This window comes from Notechis scutatus, chromosome 2 (genome assembly GCF_049901735.1).
Source record: "Notechis scutatus isolate UNSWTSFEM ecotype Mainland chromosome 2, rNotScu1.2, whole genome shotgun sequence".
In the NCBI taxonomy this organism is placed as follows: Eukaryota; Metazoa; Chordata; class Lepidosauria; order Squamata; family Elapidae; genus Notechis; species Notechis scutatus.
This window is the reverse complement of record NC_142010.1, coordinates 68,842,493-68,868,460: the sequence shown is the minus strand read 5'-3', so window position 1 is coordinate 68,868,460 and position 25,968 is coordinate 68,842,493. Positions and strand designations below refer to the sequence as shown.

The 25,968-nt window shown below is 41.9% G+C and overlaps 1 protein-coding gene across 4 annotated transcripts in view; it reads right to left on the bottom strand.

Moving 5' to 3' along the window:
- UBA7 (ubiquitin like modifier activating enzyme 7) overlaps positions 1–25,968 on the bottom strand; it is a 53,021-nt gene that overhangs the window by 9,894 nt on the left and 17,159 nt on the right. For 2 of the 4 annotated variants that reach the window (XM_087955020.1, XM_087955019.1), the window contains 12 exons: positions 18,796–18,897; positions 18,468–18,548; positions 16,655–16,810; positions 16,276–16,441; positions 14,424–14,620; positions 13,375–13,439; positions 12,882–13,062; positions 10,528–10,602; positions 9,746–9,935; positions 9,423–9,532; positions 4,571–4,657; positions 4,009–4,203 (listed from right to left, as the gene is read on the bottom strand). In XM_087955020.1, the coding sequence (XP_087811146.1) occupies positions 4,009–4,203; positions 4,571–4,657; positions 9,423–9,532; positions 9,746–9,935; positions 10,528–10,602; positions 12,882–13,062; positions 13,375–13,439; positions 14,424–14,620; positions 16,276–16,441; positions 16,655–16,810; positions 18,468–18,548; positions 18,796–18,897 (1,605 nt within the window). The remainder of the gene's footprint in view (positions 1–4,008; positions 4,204–4,570; positions 4,658–9,422; positions 9,533–9,745; positions 9,936–10,527; positions 10,603–12,881; positions 13,063–13,374; positions 13,440–14,423; positions 14,621–16,275; positions 16,442–16,654; positions 16,811–18,467; positions 18,549–18,795; positions 18,898–25,968) is intronic. The other 2 variants (XM_087955021.1, XM_087955022.1) reach the window with 1 other exon arrangement.

Genomic DNA, 25,968 nt, shown 5'->3' with positions numbered 1-25,968 from the left:
AGAAATCTGAGATACCCTTTAAAAATATACAACATTTGGCAATGCTAGATGGCGGGGGTGTAACCAAGCCCTGGGGCCATGCAGCATGATCTGAACCAGGAGGGAAGGAACAGAGGCCTGACAGCCCAAGCCCTGAAAAGCTGAAGCCCGCCCCCCCCCTTCCTGCTGGCCCTCCCTTCTCCTACCAATCTGGTTCCAATCTGCGCTTCCTGTGTAGCAGGAAGCCCCAGCCTCTCACTCCATAAACTCAAGACAAAAAGGCCTCTATTCAAACAGACGCTCTTAATTTAGCTTCTTGCTCTTTCCACTCTCCCCCACCCTTATTCTGGCTCTGGTTTCTTTCTCCAGAAAAGGGAGCTATTGCAAAGAAGCCAAGAATAGTCGCAGCTCTAGCCATAGAGGGCCAAGGCAATTTCCTGGGGGTGACAACAGGAGAGGCAACCCCAAAGTCCCAGCATGTGTACTCTGGGTGAGCATAAATATACCTCCCCCTGCATTCAAGCTGGAAAAAAGAGAGAAAGAATGGCAAAGTGCTTTAAAAAGAGTTGCCAGGAAGAAGCCATGCCACAGCACAATTGGCAGCTCAATATGAAGGAAGGAAGGAAGGAAGGAAGGAAGGAAGGAAGGAAGGAAGGAAGGAAGGAAGGAAGGAAGGAAGTGATAGGAAGGAAGGAAGGAAGGGATAGGAAGGAAGGAAGGAAGGAAGGAAGGAAGGAAGGAAGGAAGGAAGGAAGGAAGTGATAGGACGGAAGGAAGGAAGAGATAGGAAGGAAGGAAGGAAGGAAGGAAGGAAGGAAGGAAGGAAGGAAGGAAGTGATAGGACGAAAGGAAGGAAGGAAGGAAGGAAGGAAGGAAGGAAGGAAGGAAGGAAGTGATAGGATGGAAGGAAGGAAGGAAGGAAGGAAGGAAGGAAGGAAGGAAGGAAGGAAGGAAGGAAGTGATAGGACAAAAGGAAGGAAGGAAGGAAGGAAGGAAGGAAGGAAGGAAGGAGAAGGAAGGAAGGAAGGAAGGAAGGAAAAGGAAGGAAGGAAGGAAGGAAGGAAGGAAGGAAGGAAAGGAAGGAAGGAAGGAAGGAAGGAAGGAAGGAAGGAAGGAAGGAAGGAAGGAAGGGAGAAGGAAGGAAGGAAGGAAGGAAGGAAGGAAGGAAGGAAGGAAGGAAGGAAGGAAGGAAGGAAGGAAGGAAGGAAGGAAGGAAGGAAGGAAGGAAGTGAAGGAAGGAAGGAAGGAAGGAAGGAAGAAGGAAGGAAGGAAGGAAGGAAGGAAGGAAGAAGGACGGAAGGAAGGAAGGAAGGAAGGAAGGAAGGAAGGAAGGAAGGAAGGAAGGAAGTGATAGGACGGAAGGAAGGAAGGATAGGAAGGAAGGAAGGAAGGAAGGAAGGAAGGAAGGAAGGAAGGAAGGAAGGAAGGAAGGAGAAAGGAAGGAAGGAAGGAAGGAAGGAAGGAAGGAAGGAAGGAAGGAAGGAAGGAAGGAAGGAAGGAAGGAAGGAAGGAAGTGATAGGATGGAAGGAAGGAAGGAAGGAAGGAAGGAAGGGGAAGGAAGGAAGGAAGGATAGGGAAGGAAGGAAGGAAGGAAGGAAGGAAGGAAGGAAGGAAGGAAGGATAGGAGGAAGGAAGGAAGGAAGGAAGGAAGGAAGTGATAGGAAGGAAGGAAGGAAGGAAGGAAGGAAGGAAGGAAGGAAGGAAGGAAGGAAGGAAGGAAGGAAGGAAGGAAGGAAGGAAGGAAGGAAGGAAGGAAGGAAGGAGGAAGGAAGGAAGGAAGGAAGGAAGGAGGAAGGAAGGAAGGAAGGAAGGAAGGAAGGAAGGAAGGAAGGAAGGAAGGAAGGAAGGAAGGAAGGAAGGAAGGGAAGGAAGGAAGGAAGGAAGGAAGTGATAAGGAAGGAAGGAAGAAGGAAGGAAGGAAGGAAGGAAGGAAGGAAGGAAGGAAGGAAGTGAAGGAAGGAAGGGAAGGAAGGAAGGAAGGAAGGAAGGAAGGAAGGAAGGAAGGAAGGAAGAAGGAAGGAAGGAAGTGATAGGAAGGAAGGAAGGAAGGAAGGAAGGAAGGAAGGAAGGAAGAAGGAAGGAAGGAAGGAAGGAAGAGGAAGGAAGGAAGGAAGGAAGGAAGGAAGGAAGGAAGGAAGGAAGGAAGGAAGGAAGGAAGGAAGGAAGGAAGGAAGGAAGGAAGGAAGGAAGGAAGGAAGGAAGGAAGGGGTTTGAATGTGTAACTCCATCTTGAATCTAAGCTAGTCAGCATTTAGAAAAAATCATATGGAAATTCCAATAAATTTAGCTTAATAAGAAAAGCAGAAACATATAATAAAAGAACCTCATATACAAACTGTCCAGTGGTGGATCCATCATTGACAGTGGTAGGATAGTGACATACTTTCAATACATTACAGATAGCTTTGATTTAATGACATAGTTCCCCACCACAACTTATACCTTTGCCCACTACTTTTTCAATGCGAGAAGGTATTTTTTTTATATAGCAATGTCATTGATTCTACTACTATTATCCACAAGAACCTCTTCGATGGCGAGAGAGGATACATCTGAATTCTAAGGTTGTTCTGAAGATGCCTGTGAGACTTCTGTGGCTTATCTCTGAGAACACAGATTGGGCAATGGTAGAAGGATGGGATGTCTGGGGTGGCATAAGGACTTTTGCCTTGGGCAGGGCATTGGACTAGAAGCCCGCCAAGGTCTCTTCCAGCTGTATGGTTTTTACGATTCTGTTAACATGTGTTCCCTTTCAGTCACAGCACCATTTCAGCTCCGAGTTTACCCTGACTTTTGTTGAATCTCGCAGTGAAAGCCCTTCATCATACCTGGAGAGAAAATGAATGTGTGTGGAGAGATTCAAGGCTGGAATCAGTGGTTTCTGCCAAAAGAAAACACTGTGGATGGCCCTCCGGGTTGGTGTGCGGCTTAGCACCAGCTGTGAATGTCAGCTGCAGGTTAAAGACCATTTCCTGTGTCTGACAGCTCTCAGGCACCTATCCATCCCTCCCCTTCTGCACCACTGCTGGCGTGATACAAAGTCCAGGCATCAGGCTTCTGAAACTAGATCTCCTTCACCGTCTGTCTGCCAGAAGGGGCTCAGGAAAGGCAGGGTCAGCAGCAGCTGAAATGAGCAGTGCTCGAGCAACTTTCCCTGCCCCCCCCCCCCCTCACGTCAGGGCTGGGTAAGCAACTCACTTCCGGTACCCAGACAGGAGGAACAAGATGGCACTGTATGGAATGGGTTGGCAGCATCTGTACCCTGGACGTCATTCTCGCCCACGTGCTAAAGAGTCACCTTCGGTGGCTATATGAATTTCAGTAATAAATAAATAGTAAAATTGTAAAAGCAGCCCTTTTACCTTGAATCGTTGCTGTCAGTAACACCCACAGCAATGCACTATCTCTAATTAATGCTATAAACCCTACTTCCAAGAGGGAACTGTGGCTAGATGCTGGAGCCAAGAACAGGAACACATGCCAGAAGATCAGGGGCTTCATACTTCCAGTTTTCATTCTTCTGTTGCAATGTCTGGAGACAGGCTTGTGCCAGAAAAACCAGTAACTCTGTCATGATAGCCTTTAGTGTTTTCAAACATTCCAGCAAAAGTGCAGGAACGGAGGGTGTGTCACCCACACATCCAAGTGATCACAAATACTGAACGCCAAAGCCACCCTTAGGACTCTTTTGAGCATGAAATAGGACCATTGCTCTTCCTTCCCTCCTTCAATGCAGCGAGGTTTCTATAAACTAAGATGGCCACCAACATCCATGGCTGCAGAAGTTACTTGTTTACTAGTGCAAAGCAACTTGATTTCTGTTCTGGAATGATTTGGCTCCTAGCACTACAACAACCCCTTGCTCCAGCCTTTTAGACATCCAGGCATTCTAGAACTCCTCTGGAGTTCTCTCTTGCTGGTTCTGATCTTTGACTTGCACACAAAGAGAGGCCCATCTAATCTCCTCCTGTTTTCAAACCATGGATGAATTCAGAGCCCAAAATAGGATCGTCACAGAGCTCTCTCACCTTGTATGCTTGTGGAGATGGCACAGTCTGGACGCGACTGAGGAACAGATCAGAGAGCTGGAGGGAGCTATGGCGATACGAACCAAGATCCTTGTGCTGCCACACCAATTTGTAAAGCTCCAGGCAGGTCAGGCCAGCTACAGCAGCCGTTGTTGTGACAATAGCAGGTACAATCCGGCCCACAATCCTCTTGGCCTATTGAAATTAAGTTGGACAAGACACCATGCAAATGAGAGGAGAGAAAGCTGCTTCTTGCAGGAAGGCATTCTGCAGGTGGCAAGCACCGGGGAAGGGTCTTCTCAAGAGGCCTTGCCTAAGGAATTGGTAACCTCCCACCACCTCCATTCCCTTGATATCCCCTCTCTCCCCAAGCTTCAAACTGTTTTTCCCTCCCTCTCGAGTAGCCTTGTGAAGAATTAACCTTGCTGCATGGACTTCTTCTCAAACAGCCAGAACATAATCCCGATATCCCCATTCTCAACTCCCCATTTTCTGTCTTTCATTTATTGGTCATAAGAGAGAGGAGGGGGAGAAGAAACAAAGCCTTCCGACCCGGCCTCACCTGGAACTTATCCACTGGAGAGATGCCATAGTTCTCAGCTCGCAGATTGGCTGCATGCGTGACGAATTCCAAATGGGAGTCCTTATCCTAAGGGCCCAACAATGGCAAAATCAGTCCTAACCAGGAAGTGGTGGAAGTAACAGAAAAGGATCTCAATAGGAAGGAGACAAAAGTGATTGTAAGCCTTACAAAAATCAGGAAAAACAAAGAATAGTTGGGATTGGATAGACTGTAAAGAAAAGGCATAAAAATGTGGTAATGGGGGTAGATATGATGTTTGGAGGGTTTATTTTTAGCAAAAGGAAAACAACTCCAATGACTGCAAAAACAGTGTGCGTGTAACGTATTGTGCAATCTTGGAAAAACAGTGTGTAGCTAAATAAGTTTCCACAGCCCAGAGCAGCTGCAATACAAAGGTTGCCCTTGACTTGGTTAAGGAATTGTGCCCTCAAGTCTTTCCCCCTTCCTCTTTATCCTCCTTCTTCCCACATGACAAACCTATTTCACAATTTTTAAAATATGGCTGCTCCTTTTGTCTGTCCAACCTATATCAATGCTACATTTACAGCTATTCCACCCTGGATATTTCTGGAATATTTCTGAATTGAGAGGACCGAGGTAGCTTCAAGTGGGAAATGGGACAATGTGGAAAAAAAAAAAAAAAGTGTAAACAGGAACTGTAAGCTGTGAAACTGTGCAGAAAATACAATACGACACTAGTTATAAGTACTGCAAAAATAGGATGGTGGTCTGATTCGTGAATAATGAATTGATAAGAGTTATAAGGCCACACATTTTATGACACACAGCTCTGGATGATTTACAGCAGCCCCCCCCCCCCCAAACTTGGCAACTTTAAGACTTGTGGACTTCAAGTCCCAGAATATGCTGTTCTGGCTAGAGAATTCTGGGAGTTGAAGTCCACAAGTCTTAAAGTTGCCAAGTTTGGAGACCTCTGGTTTACAGTAATAGAAGAATAGAAAATAAAAGAAACAATAAAAGCAAAAGCCTAGTTCCTTAACCAACAATATCCATTGTCCGATCCATCTATCGGACAATGTGATCACCAGGCTCCGATGCCTATACCCAATGCCTGGGGGGGGTGGGAACCCAGCTTTTTGCAGCTTTCTGGAAGGCTAAAAGGGTGGACCCTGTTGGTCCCAGGAGGGGAGCTCCACTGAGCAGAGGCTGCTATGGAAAAGACCCTATTAGACTACGGCAACCAGGGGAAGGGAATGTGCCCTCCCAATCTGACCTGGTGGAGAAGGCAGATACCCTCAGTTCTACGTGGTTTTCTGCCATGCAGAGTTTAAAAGAGATAACCACAGCACCCTGAATTGCACTCCAAAAGAATACAAGAACCAGTGCAACTATGAGCACATTGAAGTATGCGATTGCATTCTGGACTAATTGTAACTTCTGCGTGGTCTTCAAGGGTAGCTCCACGGAGAGCACAAGACAGTAGTCCAGTCAGGAAGTCCTAGCATGCGGTGTTACTCTGTCAAGCAGGTAACTAGTTCTGATCATGTGGGCAGCAACAGAACAAGAGTATTAGAAAGAAACAGGACCATCAACAGCTCTTTCCAAACATTCTGGCACTTCCAAAGTCTGAATACAGTCAAGATGCAAACTCACAACAATAACCACGACCCTGTTTTGGGGAACTGCATATTTGTCTTTGAATGGATGTCCTTCTTAATCTGGGCCCAGGTTTCTTCACTAACACAGGGATACGATAACGTTTCTTTACAGATTTATGAATAATGAGCTCAAGAATGAAACAGCAGCAACAGACTGCAATGTGATCAAATAACTTGGGGCCCAAATGGGAAAAAAAAACCAAGAAATAGTGACTACAATCTACTCAGAATTGTACAAATTTAAGCACATGTTTGAACCCTCTCTACTGAAATGAATGGTGGTTAGAGCCAAACTAGATTTAATGCCATTCACATAGTCAGCGAGCGTGTGATTAAAATGCTGTGACAACCCTGGTCCCTGATTCCAGGGAGGAATTTAACTATTTGAAATCTCTTCCATTCCAACCCAACTGAGGAAATGACAGGGGCAGGGACAAAAGTCTCAATCCCATATATTCTTGGGACTCAACTCAGATCGAATCTTCTGCATCTTAATTTGGATCCTCACAACAGGCTGTAGGTAAGGTTGCCTTTGAGCTGATGCAAAATGCAACTAGACTGCTGGTGGCGTAATTCCACTAGCACAGAGTAAACCCAACACTAAAGTTACTATTGTAACTGCCAATAGACCTCCAGACTTAATTCAGAACACACATAATGATACTTTTGGTCAGTTGGTCTGAACAATATTTTTAAAAATTCTTTATGGTGCAGCATTAGGATATGCAGGAAGCCGCTTGCCAAAATGGACCTGCTTTTCTAGGGCAATCAATGGCCGTATCTGTTGAGGGCCCCACCCATACCCTTGCAAGAAATACATGGCTGTGAACCAGATTACAGGTAGCCCTCAACTTATGACTCCAACGGAGCAAAATTTCTGTTGCTAAGGACAGCAGTTGCTAAGTGAGTCACAGCCCATTTTATGACCTTTTTTCCACCGTTAAGTGAATCATGTGGTTTTAACTGTGACCTGGCTTCCCCGTTGATTTTGCTTGTTTCCTAGGAAGCTTTGCAAGTGACAATCCCAGGACTCTGGGAGTCTGCAACCATCGGAAATATATGCCGGTTGCCAAAAAACCGAATTTTGATCATGTGACTGTGGGGATGCTGCAATGGTTGTAAGTGTGAGAACCGGTCATAAGTCACTTTTTTCAGGGTTCTTGTGTGACTTTGTATGGTCACTAAATGAATAATTGTTAAGTCAAGGACTCCCTGGTGTACACACTTTCTTCATGGTCCCCCTCATTCTTTGCAACATCCCTCTCTCAGTTCAGACCCTCTTATGTTAATACTCTGTAACAATTCAAATCCGTGCTATTCAATGTGTCTTTGGCCCCAATTGGTCAGAATGAGGGCATCCAAACTCTGGCTACAAAATATGTACTGTTACATTTTATATTTTCTTTTATGTTGTGATGGCATCCAGAGCCCTTCAGGACCGAGGTGGTTTATAAATAATATGAAATACATATCTACAATTTTAAACTATTTGTGTAATTGAATGAATGACAAAATGTACCTTAGCCCTTAAGTACATAACCTGAATTAAATGTTGTTTTGTGTTTTTAAATAATGATATTGCTCTCTTCTAGAAACTTAAGAAACTTAAATCCTAAATGTCAACTCAATTATAATGCAAAACTCCAGAAACAGTAGCCTCCAAAACATGGAAAAGGTCAAAGCAACTAAACCTGACTGGTAAATGAGATTTCTATTAGGAGCATTTGACAGCAACTTTCAACTGAAATGGCAATATATGGAAAATATTCCACCTTAACTGAAATCTGCACCCCGATCCTGGCAGCTGATGACATATTTGGATATAATCCCCACAAGATTCCTACATTACAACTGCATTTCTGCAGACAAATGCCCACTGTATGCAAAAAGTTTGGCTCATAGCAGCTGTGGGCCTGTTCCAATACTGCTCTGCACACAAGGAATATCATTCAATCACAATGTTCTCCCCTACTAAATAAAACAGACTTCCTACTGCAAGATGTGAGCAAGCTGAAGAAGGCCATAACTCAGTGCTGAAGGGGTTTTTTTGTACACAGAAAGTCAGCTCCGCTTTCATTATCCAGCTTAACTTTCCTTTTAAGAGTCCCTGATAGCGAGGGTGAGCAAAAAAAAACCTTGGCACAAACCCACCATTTTCCTTAAATGTTCCACAGCCTTATCATTTCACATTCAAGCGCCTCCCCATTCTCCAGTCTCCATCATTCTCATTGCCAGCCCCAGATAAGGATGAATTTCGACCAACAATCCTTCTGACTTTATTTTGTCTTACATGGCTCAGAATTAAATCTGTGATCAAGAAAACTTAGTTCTAGAGAGATATGCCCAGGAGTGTAGCTTTATCAACTCAAAAGAGCAGTTTATCCAGATATGGTTTGGCTCTGATATAAAGACAAATAATTGTTCTAAGTAGCATGCCTGAGTCTTGAGGTCACAGGCGCCCACCTTCCTCTTTTGTGAGATTCCACCACAAATTTAATATGTAACTTAGCAACCAAAAGCATGATTATTTCCTTTTTTTTTTCCTCGTGAGAATTTTCTTCTGGAAAGAAGACTTTAATGTTTCCTCAGAGCCCATCTAAAACTTACCTACACCTTTGATTTACAAATAAATTAAGGAAATCATTAGGTACGTGGGAAGTTAAATTATTGAATTCAGCTTTATCTAGGTTTTGCTTGGTTTCTGCCCATTTAACATGCCCTGGCCTCACCCACTTTTGGGAATAAGGGCTCCAGCACATCCTGAATGTCCAAATACTTCCTTCAATCTAAAAGAAGTTGCTCAGCCCACTTCAGGCTATCCAATGAGTTCTCAGTAAAGGTGAGGTTCAAAACCAGGAGCCGTCTGATTTGTCGCTCAGACTTTGAGTCATAATCCTACATTTTGTGTACGCGATACAAAGGGAGTGTTTTTTGTAACCCAGCATTTGAGCTCTGAATATTTAAAAAAAAAAACATGCAGCTCTTGTTCATACTTGCCCTTTACAGATACTGGGAACAATGGAAAAATCAGTTCATGAGTCATCTCATAAAGTGTTTTAGCTCTAACTCTGAAGTTGCCTGGTCCAAGATGAAGAACTGCTAGAGAGGAGGTCACAATTGGAATAGTGGAGTCACACAGTTCGCTCACTGCCCTTCAAGGTCTACACAGAAAGAAATGCATAGCAAGATGCAATAAACAAGCATGCCCATACCTTCTCAAAGTGAAGTGGCTCCATTTGACCAGATACGAGGTCACTGTCTTTTTCAAGCTCCTCTTTTAGCTTTCTCCATTCTTGCTTCAGTTCTACCAGCCTTGTCTGATCTAAAAAACATATTTGGAGCAGGCCAAGTAAGATCCTTTGAGTGATATGGAATGAACAAAACATTATCTGCTTGTTTAAAGGCATTTATATCACCCTTACAATTCAATGATAACCTCCACCCACATCTTTGATTAACATTAGCAGAAGGATTTTTAGGAGCTAACAGAAGCAGTTTAGTTTTCTGTCTATCATTGATCTCATCGATTTCTTACTAGACGCACTTGGTAATGTTGGAATCTCCTCATCGGTAGCAGGGATATGAATCCCTTTATGTGGGTGGAAGGGTGGGAGATGCAACTCAAGGAGGACTTGGGAAGTAGTAGCTTCATCTTCATGAACAAGCAGCCTGTGTGTCTTGGCAAAGAGACGACTGGCACTCACAATGAAGTTCTTGTGGGTGGTCTATAAAAATCCAAAGATAGCTTTAGCAGAGTCAGTACCCTTTTCTCCACTGAAACCCTGAGTTCTTGTTTCTCAAAATCAACAACTGGAAGCATTGGATGACCCTCCAAAAATAAATCCCCTACCATTCAGCTAAACAAACTCTCCCCTCTCATATGATCAATATAACACATCACCTAATGCAGCCTTCTACTACGACTGTGAGAAACAGTGGGTTCAGATACGGCATTCCAGTGAATTTGGAATCCTCCTTTGAAACATTCAAGGCAAGTTTGAAATGAACTAGTCTTTCTCTTGTTGATTAAACACTTTTGATTCATACTCTTTTTTAGCTATTTATTGTGAATTGTTTGCCACCCGTTCTAGGAAACAAAAACAAACAATTCTCATTCATTGAATATGTATGTGTGTGTTTGTGTGTGTGTGTTCATGAGACTGAAGGTGTACATTTACTTTTATCCTTTTAAAATTAAGATGAGAATGGTCACCCAATAGAAGAAATGTCTTGACCTTTCCTGGATGATGCTTATTGAGAAAGCAAAGTCTGCTCTCTTCTAGAATCCCCAGTTCCCAAGATGAACAACTCACTCACATTATTGTAGTCAAACTGGAGTTGGTGAGGGCAACGCTTGGATCCCGACCAGAAAGGAAGTCCAGAGCTTGTCTCCTGGGGACAAAGGTAGATGGGGTCAGTCAGGAAGCCACATGGGGTGCAGGAAAGAAGTTCAAGGAAGGAAACTCCACTGATCAAAGCCTGGAACTGAGCCAGGTAAGTTTTGCAGCCTGAAGTGAAGAGATTTAGCCATGGAATAAGTGAAGGCCTCAGAAATGGTAGATATGGCTGGAAGGAACTATCTGTACCATCTGTATATTTTACTTGTACATATTTTAATTCCTCCAAAACATCCAGGGCCGCCTCCCGACAATACTGTTACATTCCATTAAGGGCCGAAAAAAGGTTATATAGAAGAACAATGCTTCATCATCCAAAAATGGACACGTATAACCACCGTAGTATCACTTTCAGTAACATAATGTACACAGTGAGGGAAAATGGGGAATGAAAGTGCAATGAAACCTGCAGCTGAAGCTGTGGAGCTACCAAAGTTGAATGTATAAAATGGGGCCTTAGCTTTTTTTTTTTTTTACCCTTTCTTGAATCTATGAAAAAATGTGTATTATAATTCAGATACAGTAATCCTTCAATGGCATTTTCAATCCTGAGTGCAATACACAGATATCAAAGAAGCCACCTTTACATTAAGCATCTGGGTTTCCACAAAAAAATGTACAGTAATTCCCTCTGATTCCCTCTTTTGATTTTCCTCTCAGCCAAGCCAAGAAAATCACTTTCTGTGTTTTAGGTATTAGTATAACTAAAAGAACAAAGAAGCAGTACAAGTTCTTTTTATAGAGCGTGTGCGCTCCTGCAAGGCTGAAAAATGCTTCATTTTATTTTCTATTTATAGTTAACAACCACTTGCAAAATTATGCCACCACCATTGCATGAAGATCAGAGGTGGTATTCAGCAATTCTGGAGAACCGGTAGCGGAAATTTTGAATAGTTTGGAGAACCAGCAAATCCTACCTCTGACTGGAGATTTTACAGCATCCTTCCCCTGCCAGGCCCACCAAGCCACACCCACAGAATTGCTAGTAAAAAAAAAAAATTGAACCCCACCACTGATGGAGACGGATATAAACGATTGTTAGAATAAAATAGAATAGTTGGAAGGGACCTTGGAGGTTTTCTAGTCCAATCCCTTGCTCAGGGGCAGGAGACCCCATACCATTTCAGGCAAATGGTTGTCCAATCTCTTCTTTAAAACTTCCAGTGTTGGAAAATTCACAACTTCTGAAGGCAAGTTATTCCATTGGTTAATTGAGCTCACTGTCAGGAAATTTCTCCTTAGTTCTAAGTTGCTTCTCTCCTTGATTAGTTTCCACCCATTGCTTGTTGTCCTGCCCTCAAATACTTTGGAGAATAACTTGACTCCCTCTTCTTTGTGGCAGCCCCTGAGATATTGGAACACTGCTGTCATGTCACCCCTAGTCCTCCTTTTCATCAAACTAGGCATACCCAGTTCCAGCAACCGTTCTTTATGTTTTAGCCTCCAGCCCCCTAATCATCTTTGTTGCTCTTCTCTGCACTCTTTCTAGAGTCTCAACATCTCTTTTACACTGTGGTAACCAAAACTGGATGCAGTATTCCGAGTGTGGCCTTATCAAGGCATTATAAAGTGGTATTAACACTTACTAACACATTAATTATGTATTAACTACATACAGGGCAGATTGTTTTTAATCTTCTCAGAAGGAGTCAGATAATCTGTATTAGGAAATATGGGAAGAGGACTCTTTCCGTACTACTGAAACATCCTACATAGAAAGGGAATGGCTACCTTGAATTTTGCTTCACCACAATGAGAGGAAGAGAGCGAGGTGCAGGACTGCTATAGAAACTGTTCTAGGTTGAATCCTTAGCCTGAACATCTGGACTCTCTGCTTTGAATATACAGTATTACTTCTCTCTCTGTGGACTCTTAATTACTGTTTGCCATTTGATTTAGATCCTATTGGGTTCTTATTCTTCTGAAGTTTGTCACCAGTCTGAAAAACTACAGGCGAATTATTTTCAAGATCTTCAGCTAGGGTGTAATGAGATATTTTATGACCATGGGCTCCTACCCAAAGAAGCAGCAAGAGTAAATATTTGCGGAGGGTAAGTCTAAAGAAGCAATGCCTCCAAGATGAGACCAGCCCTTTCTGGAAATGAGTTTTGATTAAGTTGGAAGCCTCTGCAAGAGAAATGTGTACTCTGTCCAAAGAAGGGCAGTAGGAGGATCCTCCCTTGATCTTGAGCCATTCGCACTTCATTTGCTGCACTGTGCTGGACAAGAAGCTAGGAAGTAGTTGAGGGTAAAAAGGATATGCTCATGTCTCACATGTTCAGGTGGATAGTTGTATAGCAACTGCAGGATGTCGTGACAGAAAAGACGCTCCCAAAGTTTCCGGGCCCAGGCCACGCAATCTCGCCAGCAGTGTGGCTGCTCCTTAAGACTCATCTTCATTAGATTCAGCATCTCCCAAGTTTCCATGCCTTCTTTCTCAAAGAAGGTGGGATCCCTGGAGTTAAAAGTACACACTGTGGTTGGACTAAAGAAGGTATTTAGCTGTTTTATTTCTTAAGTATAAGAAATCTGCACCAATTTTGTGGTTAAAATATCCACAGGCCTCTCAAAACAATCAGATCTCCTTGTTTAATTATTCTAAGAACAACTATCGTTTAATGATAAAGTATCTACTAAACATCCCCTCCCCCTGCTAGTAGAATAAAACATCACCTTGATCCCCAACACTACCCATTCATGATTCTTACACACACAGAGAATATTTATCCGGAATTCCATCTTTCACAAGATCTAGAGTTTCACTCACCTCAGAAATCTGTTAGTGTCCTCTGCTCTTCTTTTGAAAAGACCCTCAAATTGATTTCGGGCCCACTGCAAAAGATGGAGGTGAGGGGGGTTCAGGAATCTATTTTGCCCTTTGTAAATGCATTAAGCCTGTGCATTGACTCAGAAGCAAGAGCACTTATGATCTGCAAGATGCACTCCCAAATAGCAAGTCCTGGACAGCAGGCTCTAAGTATCTTGCCTGCCACTATTTTGGGGGCTAACCAGGGTGGGATCCGACCAGCATAACAACCGGCTCGGGGAGCGTGTGCATGCGTGTCAAATGCGTGCTGCGCACACGTGCACACTACCGACTCCGGCAAGCATTTACCTTCTCCAGCTGGCGAGCGGCACTCAGCTGTGCCGCGCAAAGCAGCTGAGGAGGAAAACACAGCCACTTAAAGGACAGCCTAGAGCCTGGGCAGGTGGGTGGGCCAAACAGCAGACCAAAACCTCATCCCAGTGAACCGGTTCAGTGTCAGCTGTTCTTCGGAGCTGCCAGTTCTATAGAACCGGACCGAACCGGTAGGATCCCACCCCTGGGGCTAACTGGGCCAACGTAGACTACAGATCCCTTACACCAGGCATTTACTCCTCTGATCTAGATATAAAGGGCTTCACAATCAGATGGCCAGACAGAAATTTCCTCCATTGGAGGCGAAGGGGAATCGAGTAGGGGCATGAAAAGCCTCGGGGTCCTGAAATCTGGAAAGGCTTGCTCTTGCTGCCTTTGTTCTGTGAACTGGGAAGAAACAGCTGAAGGTGGGCTTGAGGTAAAGAATTTGGGCTTAGCCTATGGGTGAAACAGCTGGACCCTCTCTCTGGACCCTATCACATCACTAACAGCCACCCTAGTTTTTGCCCAGCTGCCTGGAAACAGTAAATGAAGCTATAAGGGCCAGGCAGAAGAAGGGAGTTTCCCCTCTTTCAAGGATGGCTCAACTGGAGAGAAAAGGGAAGGGAGAACATCCCCTTGGAGCAGAAGCTGCAGGGTTGATGAGGGGCAGAAGAAAGAGTAGCGTGGACTTATACCTGAATGGTGTGCTGGATGTTGCTGGGAAAATAGCGCAGAGTGCAGAGAGGGAAGTCTCTACTGTCCCCATCCTGAATATGCCCATGTGTCTTTGTCAGGTAAGGCACAAAGACCAGGGCATTTCCCATGGTGCCATCAGTCCCAGAATCAAGCAAAGGCTTGAGGTAGCACACACATCTTTCGCCGACATAGCTTCCTGCAGGGGAAAGAAAAAAGGGGAGCCTAAAGTGTTGCACACCTTTTGGGGTGATTCTGCTTCCATAGCTCCAATCAGTCAATCAGAACACAGCTGGAAGGGACCTTGGAGGTCTTCTACTCCAACTGCCTGCTCAAGCAGAAATCACTATACCATTTCGGACAAGTGATTGTCCAGTCTCTTCTTAAAAGCCTCCAGTGATGAAGCATCTACAACTTCAAAAGGCAAGCTGTTCCACTGGTTAATTGTCCTTACTGTTAGGAAGTGTCTCCTTAGTTCCAGTTGCTTCTGTCTTTGATTACTGTAGTTTTCCATCCATTGTTTCTTGTCCTGCCTACAAGGGCTTTGGTAAATAAGTTGACCCCCTCCTCTTTGTGGCGGCCCTTCAAAAATACGATAGCGTTGCTATCATATCACCCCTAGTCCTTCTTTTCTCTAGACTAGCCAAATCCAAATCCTGCAACAGTTCTTCATATGTTTTAATCTCCAGCTAACTACCTCTTAGGAGAGAAAGAGGTGAGGGAACGCAAGAAGAACCATTTATGGCTTGCTGAAGTCACTTTCCTTTGAAAGTTTGAGGAAATCAAAGTTGAAGGCAAAAATAGAATTGATTGCTTTATATCTTCTCTCATTCTCTGAAGCAGAGAACTAGAAGAAAAGCAAAGCAAAATCCAAACTATAAATGCTATAAATTTAGAAATATGCATTCCTTAGTAAGGTCATGTTTTGAATATTCTAAATCATGGTTTGAGTGATGGATAAATATTATGCAAATTTAAGTTGATTATTTACGTGCCCTCAATTCAGCCTTGACTCCTAATGACTCCATAGACAACGCTCACCAATCTGCGTCCAATAAAAATCCCAGAGCTCTTCAAATATTTTTTTGCAGTAATTGACTGTCCAACCACCTGATACATTGTTTTTCCTTCCTCTTCCCAAGTTTAACAGGAATATGTGTAAGTGTGTGTGTGTGAGAAAGATTCAGTCAAACATCAACCCTGATCCCATGCCAAAATAGTTGGGTTTCTGCTTGTTGGTCATTGTCTCAAAGATGTAGTCAGTTTTTATTTGGTCCATAGCCAATATATTATTATTTTCTTGCAGTTCATGGAACCTTTAGTAATAGTTTCCAAATTTATCATTCTAGCACTGATGATGTTATCTAGCTTGGGTAATGAAACATCTGCAAGAAAACAACCAAACTCAAGAGAGCGCAAAGGATCCCTAGATTATTATTCTATCTTCTTTCTCTCTCTCTTTCTGTACATATAACTTCGACAGCCATACGTTCTTGCAGGAAAAAAACTGCTGCTTTAACTATTATGACCCCAGTACATCTGAAACATTCAGTTTGGAAAATGCTTGTATGTATGCATGTGTGTGTATATATGTATGTATGTAAGTATGCATGTATGTATGTATATATGTATACACACACACACACACACACACACACACATTTTCCAAACTGGAATGTCTCAGATGTACTGGGGTTACTACTTTCAAATTCCCACTCAGTACAATATGGTCATTGGTGATGATGGGCGGAATTAGAGAGTTGACTTCCCTATTTATCCAGGAGCAATGATGTTACGGAAGACTGGAACACTTGACCCTGGGAGACTCATACCCATAATGACCGAAGGACTCACTGGCTTGAAAGTTGTCCAAGGCACTGACTACACCATCCAAGCCCAGGAAGAAGTCATCCCCATAGAAGTGTTCTGTGTCAGGCCCAACCTGATTTTGCTGAGCTATTACATTGATGTTGGGATTAATACGTCTTACGGCAGCTGCAGCCACTTCTGACTTCTGCTTCTACAGAAACAAAGGACACATGTTTAGATCTAGGATTAAAATTGGTCATTGACCAAAGAACAGAAATAGAAGTCAGGTCAAAAAACAGATTTTCTTCATTTATATTAAAAATCAATTTGTTAGTATTCTGATCTGCAGCAAATCTCAGTTTCTAAAGTTACCACTCTTCCTTCTCCCAATTTTTCCCCCTGCCATCTTGCCTGCATGACTTACAGATACATCTTGTGGTCGAAACAGGAACTGTCTGTTCAGGTTGGATTTTTCAATGATGTCCATGTCTGTCACAGTGATCTCCCCACCCTCGCCAGCAGCCAAGCCAATCATTGCGAAATTCTTCAAGAGTTCACAGCCAATTGCCCCTGCGCCTACCTACAGAAGTAAGACTGTTTGAGACCCCATGACATTTTGGAACAATATCAGAAACTGGAGATAGCGTCTCAAATTACTGTATATATGGTTGTTCTTACCCACACCTTCCCATGTATCTTTTCTCCATCTGCATACCATTAGCCTAATCCTCATGTAATTTCAGTAAAACATGCATGGCAATTACAAAGCCTGGACAGAAGTATTCACACAAGAAAATTGCTATCAAAGTCCAAAAACTTTCTGAATGCAATTCTGGGAGGAGGATAGAAAAGAATGATTCTCCCATTTTGAATATAGAACTCCTGATCACATTTTATATTACAGATATCAATTAGTCCAAAATCTAAAAAAAAACCCAATGAGAAACACATGATTTTAGTACGTTTCTATTATAGCTGGTATACTAGACTAACTCTTAATTTAGCCATGGAATAAGCACAGACAAGAAACTCCACAAATTCGTAGGATCCATATTCCAATTCATCTATTGCATAAAACATATAAGAACTAGGCAAGGGCCTTAAAACAAGAAAAAGGAGTAAAACCGGGATGCAACATCAACCCAACCCTCTTTTATCTTATAAATCAACTATTTACCAGCTGTTTCTAAAATGGCTGTGAAGTCCAGGATTACCAGAATGTGACTCAGCAGCACGAAGCCTGTTATATAGTGGTGATCTCACACACTCCCTTCAATAACAGAGTCAAGCAAACGAACAAAAGGAAAGATTTTGCAGAATATGAATGTATCTGGAAATAATATATCTTGGTTCCTATTTTTCAAAAATATATGCACCAAGAAAAATTCCTTGTGTGTCTAATCACACCTGACCAATAAAGAATTCATTCATCATTCATTCATATTCTCATGGATACGAGAGATTTGATCAATGTCGATCTTTTTAGGCTTGTTTGCTTCTTTCCTGGTCTAAAATACTTAGGGATCAATGCTGAATTTTCCATAAATCTTTGTATTCACATTTGCAAAAAGTGATATGCTATAATCTAAGAGTTTATTACCATTGCTATAATAATTTTGTCCCATTATATAATGGGAATAGTTTCAACATCTGGAGTCTTTCTTTGATAATCAGGAATCTGTTAATTAGGATAAAATCTGATATCTATAGCAGCAGTTCTACCAGTAAATGATAAGTTACCACTACCACCAAAAAGCAAACAAACAGAACCCAACAAAACCAATAACAGCTGAAGGATCTAAGCCTCATCACATAAAAATAATTATTCTTCCTTTTGTGCCCCCTCTCAGGCTAAAAATGATAAAATGCTCCCTCTGCTGTGAAAAACTGGAAGAAAAGGCACCCAAGGTTTATCCATTCTCTTTCAACAGCTGCTGGGTGAATACATGGTTTCCCGTCCTGCAATGGGAAATTAGCTCATCAAAAGAAATTTTCTTTTGTTTTTATTATTGGAACCACAAAGGTCATTTGGTAGATCTACAGCTATTCCAAATGACCTCTGTGGGTCCAGATAAGATAAGATAAATGAGAGCTGGAGAGACTACAGACAACAAAAATAGGAACTTAGCACACAGCATAATTTGCCCAAACCAAATACATACATTATAATGAACCTAGTTAGTGTGCGGTAAGAATGTTGTTTCATGTGTTCCACAGGAGTTGCATGCCTTACTCACCAGGAAATACTTCTGCTTCCCAAGTCGTTTTTGGAAGTCAGCCCCAAAGACAGCAATCTGCCCATCGTAGCGACTGTCACACTGTCAGAGACAGAGATGTCAAGCATTAGAACATTCCAGACCGGAAGCAAAATGAAACTAGCCCAGTTTCCCAAGGGCATTCTCAGAAAGTCTAAGTTAGCCAGCTTTATGAAATTCAGCATCATGGAAGAGAAGAGATGAAAATGTTTCGGACAGCCACCAGTGGAAACCTTTCTAAACAGAGTTGTGATGGGTCAGACCTGAATAGTTTGGATAAAAAGGCAAACTACGGAATGTAACTACTCACTGGGGCACAGTTTTTCTCTGTCAGTTGATCCCCCTCAGGCAGGCATTCATAAGCATCAAAGTACAGCCACTGATCCAAAGGGGTGAATTTCTCCGAGACAGCCTGCAAGCAAAATAACATAGAAGCTTTGCTCAAGCAAAAGATTATAATGAACACTGTGAAAGCCGGAGTACAACACATCTATATCTTATGCTGCAAAGCAGGCCCAGTTTCAGTAGGCTATGTTTTTTTGCTTATTCCGTCTCATTATTCAGAAAAAAAGCCACATGTTTTGGTCTTCTATTCAACTGTTAAAGGCACAAAAGCCCCTCAGGGAATGGGAAAATTGGTACTTCTTCACCATTCTAGTCACTTCACTAATCTTGTTGAGCACTAATTCATCCAGGAACTTGACAGAGGGGCTCATCTATATTGCAACAGGTATCAAATAAATTACTCTAAGAAAAGAAAAAAATGAAAAGCTTACAGTCGCTATCAACCCAAGACAGACTGAGCTCCTATGCTCTGGAGCAAGGGTCGTCAAACTTGGCAAGTTTAAGACTTGTGGACTTCAACTCCCAGAATTCCTGAGCTAACAAGACTGGAGGAGGAATTCTGAGAGTTGAAGTCCACAAGTCTTAAAGTTGTTAAGTTTGGTAAGACCCCTGCTCTGGAGTCATCCCACATGAAATTAATTTCTATGCAATTCAAATAATCTTTAATCCAGCCTTCTGCATTTGTCACTTGCAACAAATGGTCAGTTATGGTACTTTATGGAGAATGGTCTCTGAATCCAGGAGGGCCTTGTGTGATGAAGCCTCGTCAGTCCGAATCTTGTTACAGAAGGCAAAACCGCAAAGGCCTTGGCATTGCCCTGAATAATACACACACTGCTGCCTATCGTACTGAGCAGTATTAAATTCTATTAAAGTATTCTTTCCTTTACATATGTATTATCAATATTATTACACACTGTATACAATCTATTCCCATTCCCTGTTTCATTTAGGGAGGTTATTTGTCATGAATGTTGTCTATTTGGGCAATGTGCACTGTCCATCTGAGTGAAAGTCATACGGCCAAAAAGGATATAGGCAAGTTTGAAACTTAACACACTTTACCTAATGAGATTTTTTTAAACTACATGTGCTCAGGTCTAATGCCAATGTCCACCACTGTATTTCCCTCCCCCATCTTTTAATAATATATTTTAATAACAAAAACAAGAAGACCTGATAATGGCTAAGAGCAGGAAAGTTGAAGAAAAGAGATGGGGTGAATTCTGGTTGCACAAGACCAAGCCTTAAGTAAAATAGAAGATCCACCCAAATAATTTAGACCTGAACAAAATGTTAAAATATAAAGACTTATTGGATACAAATGGAAATTTAAAAACAATACAGGAGCTCCAAGAACAAGGGCTACAAGTAGACTGGTGGGCTTAACTTCAAATACAAAGTCGATATAAAAAGGATGTAAAGGAGTATGGAATATACTTGAAACCTCAACAATTAGACAAAATTTTATTAGGCCCAGATAAAAAAAATATTACCAAAATTTACAAGTATCTCCTAGAAGTAGAATTAGAAGAAGTGGTGAAAGGATGCATGATCACATGGGGTCAAAATACTGGTCATAACATAAAGTTATCAGAGTAGGAGACTGTATTGAATAGAAACCACAAATTAACAAAATCAGTAACATACAAAGAAAATGCAAATAAAATGTTCTATAGCTGGCACTTACCCCTTCGAGATTAGCGAAAATGTACCCTAAAATGAGTTCCATATGTTGGAAATGTAAAAAAAAAGAGGGAACATATTATCATATGTGTTGGTCTTGCCCAGAGGCTCAAAAGTACTGGCTCAAAATTCAAAATTGGCTACAAGAAATCACCAATGAACAACTAGACCTAGAACCAGAACTCTTCCTATTGGGGATCTTCAAAAAAAATATGTAAAGAGTACAAAATACTTATTATTACACATATTATTACACAGGATTGCCTTTGCCCAGTGTTGGAAACAGTTGAATGATTATGGTAAAAGAAAACAAAGATAGTACCAATATGTGTCTGGAGTGCAATCCCCAAAAATGGGGAGCATCACTTGAAAACCATGGGCATTGACAAAGATCACCATCAGTCAATTGCAAAAGACAAGCTTGCTTGGAACACCTTACATCCTGCAATGATATCTTTAACACTATCAAATAACAATATTTGCCTGCCCCAGGTCCTTAGGTGGACACAAACGCCGAAACCAATCTAAATAATTGTCTGACTGTGCAACCAAGCATAATAATACCATACTGTCATTGTCTGCAAACTATAATGGCGTCTTCACATATCATACTAAACCAAATATTCCAAAGAAAACCTATGCAAACCATATTATGGCTTAGCATGAATCAAATTGGGAAATCCCAGGACTGGAAAACTGAAGAGCCAGGATTGTAGACACAATAGAAAGAAAGCCTAACAGAGAATGATAGCTGGAGGGAGCCAGTTATGTGTAAGAAGACTGCAATTCAGAGAGGATATATTACAGGGAAACATAATTTGACTGTACTAAATGTAAATAATTAGAGTTATATCCAGCCTGTATTTCTTCTAGAAGCACAAGACACCCTACATGGAAATTTCCTTCATTGTGATGACTGAAAAAAATCTGAGGTTTGCTGAGAGAGTGACAAGCCCAAAGTCACCTTTTAAGTTTCCATGGTTTTAGTCTGGTAAATTAAATATCAATAAAGGAGAGTATGAGATTGCTCTTCTTACCCATTCTTGCTCAAGACTGTAATCATATTGCAATACATTTTGTCTGGCAAGCTAAGGATCATCCCAATCCTGACCCTTAAACTCTCTTATACGTTTCTTCTATTTTAAGTCAATATTCGGCCATTGTAGTAGGAGAGTCTTATGATTGTTACATCCTTTAATTCATTCCATCGTTTGACATATCTATACAACGGCTAGAAAAATCCCAAGTGACTTTTCCCTTCAGGTGCTCTGACATATCTTGTGATTAGTAATACAGCTGGCCAGATTTTAGCTATTTAGTTACCAATATATTTTGACTTTCGGTAGTCAGTATGTGTCAGAGCTCTGAGTAAGGGCTTCAACAAACCTCTTATCAACTCATAAAAGATAAAAGCTAAGGTCTTGGGTTGCTTCTTGATGAATTGTCTTTTGTGCAATCAGTCTGCCTCCTTTATGGAATTTTACCCAGGTTGTAATGGTGAGACACCATCCCATTTCTTAACTTTCCTGTTTTTTTCCAAAAGCTCCTTCCAAAAAGATATCTTCACAAAAAGATATTAAAAAGATAAAGGCGGAAAAGCTGCTCTGTGCCATTTATCTGGTAGAATCAGAAGCTGCCTCGTAAATTTTTGCAAAAGGCCCTTCAGAAGTAAGTCTGAATCAGAGGTTTCCTAAGTCTCAGTGTGTCTTATAATTACATTTACACTGACCGAACTTTGCTTCTCAGAAAGTAGGAAGCATGCAGTAAGGCAAGGTGTTAAGAGGAGAATATTTAGCCTTACAAGTAGTCCTTGACTTACTACCACAATTGGGCCTGGAATCTTGGTCATTGAGTGAAGCGGTCATTAAGCAAGATGCCACAATTGCTTTGCTTAATAACCACAATCCAGTTGTGGTTGTTAAGTGAAGCACCAGGGAGAGAACCCAGACCTCCTGGGCATGGTGCAGTCATTACACACAGGAGGCCCAAATCCTGTCTCTCACTCACGGAAAGAACAGTTGTGAGAATGATGCTGTTTGCTAATGTTTTCATCTGATTTGAGATCCAGAGCCCAATGAGAATTTCCTTCCCTGCCTGAAGGAGAATGGAAGTCTTTCAGAGCACTGGAGGACTGGACCTCAAATCCAACACCCCCTTCACATGTGACTTTCCCTGCTGGTTTCCTCAATGACTTACTGAGGAAGCTGGCAGCGAAGATTGCAAATGGCCGTCACACGATGCAACATTTTACGACAGCCACCGTTGACTGCGAACCGTTATTAAACAACTAGTCTTGAGTTAAGGACAACCTATATGCAAACATGAGTACACGATAAAGCATTTATTTATAGCTATTTTCTCTTCCTCTCAAATTATGAACCTTATGGCCAATTGAAAACATGTCATGCACATATAGGAGAGAGAGCATACAGTGAAGGCCTTTAGGCCCAGGATAAAGGTGAAGGTGAAAGGTTTCCCCTGTCAGTCGAGTCCAACTCCAGAGGGAGGAGGCTCATCTCCCTTTCTTAGCCAAGGGAGCCAGCTTTCTCTGAAGACACGTCCATGGTGATGTGGCCGGCATGACTATCTGCCGAGGTGCAAATCGAGCCTAAGCAAAAGAGGGTCATGTCTCTTATTACTCTTCAAAAACTGCCTGTGTATTAGGAATGTTTTCCATTGTAAAAGAAGGAACAGCCTTCAAGTTGCTCATCTATCATGTGGCTGTAATCTTTCTACTGTGGTAAAATATATTACAGTTTTGTTTGAAATATTGTACTGATTAGCTTTAATTATAAATTAGCATGTTCAGTATGATGCAAATCAGCACGTTTTTTCCTTGAGATGCATTTCCTCTTTTGGGGGTGAGGTTTAAGTGGCCACCTTTCTAAACAAGGGTCTCTGGAGGAAGATTTTTCTCCTCTCTTCTCTGACTTCTTTCTAACTGGTGCAACTGAGGGAAAAAGAGAGAGCTCAGCTTCTCATCTTTCTTTAAAAAACGGTTTAAAAGCATAAACTGCCATCTGGTGGACATCTTATAAACGATGAGCAAAACATTCATCCAGTTAGATTTTATAACACTGTATAGCAGGGGTGTCCAACCTTGGCAACTTTAAGACTTGTGGACTTCAACTCCCAGAATTCCTCAGCCAGCTTTGCTGGCTGAATTCTGGGAGTTGAAGTCCACTAAGTCTTAAAGTTGCCAAGGTTGGACACCCCTGCTGTATAGAATAACGAATAACAGAGTTGGAAGGGGCCTTGGAGGACTTCTAGTCCACCCCTCCTGCCCAAGCAGGAGACCCTATACTATTCTGAACAAATGGCTGCCCAACCCCTTCTTAAAAACCTCCAGTGAAGAAGCACCCACAACTTCTGGAGGAAAGTCGCTCCATTAATTTGAAATGCATTCCATATATTGTAATCCATTTCCAGTTAGGACAGAAAACCCCTCTCTGCTTGGTAGATGGTTAAGAGTTTAATTACAGTCAAAGCAAAAACTATGCTGGTTGTGAGAAGTAAAAAATTAACATTAAATAGTCTTTGTCATCTTTCTTAACAACAGCTTGGCCAATCTATGAGTAGTATACATCTTCCTTAGTTGAGTTCTCAGATTAGAAAAATCCAGCTTTTATATGCCCTCATGCTAGAGAACAGGGGTCCCCAACCTCCGGTGTGTGGACTGGCACTGCTCTATGCTCCATTGAAAACCAGGCCACAAAAAATGGTGGGCAGGCATGTGAAGCTCCATTTGCATACATGAAACCATCCCCTTCCTTCACTGCCACCATCTGCCTGCCCTGCCGCTCAGTGGCGGATTAAAGCTCACTGGTGCCCTAAGCACTGACAAATCTTGGTGCCCCCCCGTCCTTTGTACATACTGTACAAACGAAGCCATATTCTCAACTTTGTGGTGCCCCCTTTGGGCCTGGTACCCTAAGCACGTGCTTAGTCTGCTTAATGGTTAACACACCACTGTTGTCACTGCTGATCCGCAGAGCCGGAAAGATCGGAGACTGCTGCAATAGAGGATCTGTGAGTCCACCACTCCAGATGAAGAAGGAGGAAAAACACACCACAAGCTGATCAGGAAAGAAATATCATGTTACCTGGCTCCAAAATTATGGCTAAATATTATGATAGAAACATCTTGAACATTAAAAGATATGTCCATACTGAAAGGAGCTGAAGTTGCTTAATCATGCCTCTATTTAAAAAAAAAATAGTGGACATCCTTTACTGGCAAACCCAGTACAAAGCTACTTAATGGCAGTCAGAAAGCTGAATTTCAGTACTGGGTCCGAAGCAAGTAGAGTACCTGCAATTCTCAATGGGAAGCCCAAGACAACTTTTTTAGGTGCAGCTACAAAATGATTAGCAGAACCATTACAATGGACGGAAAACTTCTCATGCAGCTTCAAAACTATTTCTTTTGACTTCCTGTAAGACTTCATAGTTATTCCTAATATTATATTCTTTCCTCACACATTCAAAGCACTTTGTGTGTTGTATTAATTAAGTCAATAGTATGTTTCTCTACTTTTTTTTTGCACATGAGGAATATTGAGGTTGAAAAAGACTGTCTTGCCTAGGGCACACATTGAATTATTCCCCAAAGCAGTAAAAACTACTTCCCAATTTATAGCTTTTTAAAGCTGCTACTTTATATCAGATATCTCTAGCATGATTATTAATTATTGTGGGTATAACCTACATTGGGTATAATCTCCAGGAGCTCAAGCCAGGATATCTAATATTCCCTCTCTCGTTTTAACCTTGAAATCGGTTTATGATATTTATTATGCTAAGAGATAGAGTGAATTTATCATTGAGTGAGGACCTGAACCTGGGATTACCAAATCCAGGTGTTTTTTGTTTTTTTAAATCACTGGACCACTGGCTTTTTATTCAAATAGCAGAATTTCCTTAACGCTCAATAAAATGTCCTTAATGATTAAAAGATGTGGGCACAACAATGTTTCCTATTATTATGTGATAAAAATTCAGTTTAACGTAATATTATTAATACCACACACATAAAATTGAAATCCATCAGAAATATCTATGGGAAATGGTTGTAGATGGTATGTGGACTACAATTCCCATAGTAGATAGAATTTTTTGGTACTACAGATAGCTTCTGTGTTATGACCATTCACTTAATAATGGTCCAGACTCTAGAAAGAGTTCCCTTCCATATATGGAGGGGAGCTGAACTCCTTCAGCAGGCAGCTGTTTCAGCCGGCCCCCAGAAAGAAGCAGAAAGCAAAGCAGAGAATGGAAAGTCAGTGCAGTAAGGTAAGAAGCATGGGGTGCCTCAGGCAGGTGCTAAGGGATTGCTAAGCGCTAAAGTCATGTGACATCACACTTTATGGCCACGTTGCCTAGCAACAGAGATTCTGTTCCCAATTACTGTCATTAACCAAGGACCAGCTGTATGCCATACTGTGATATTACT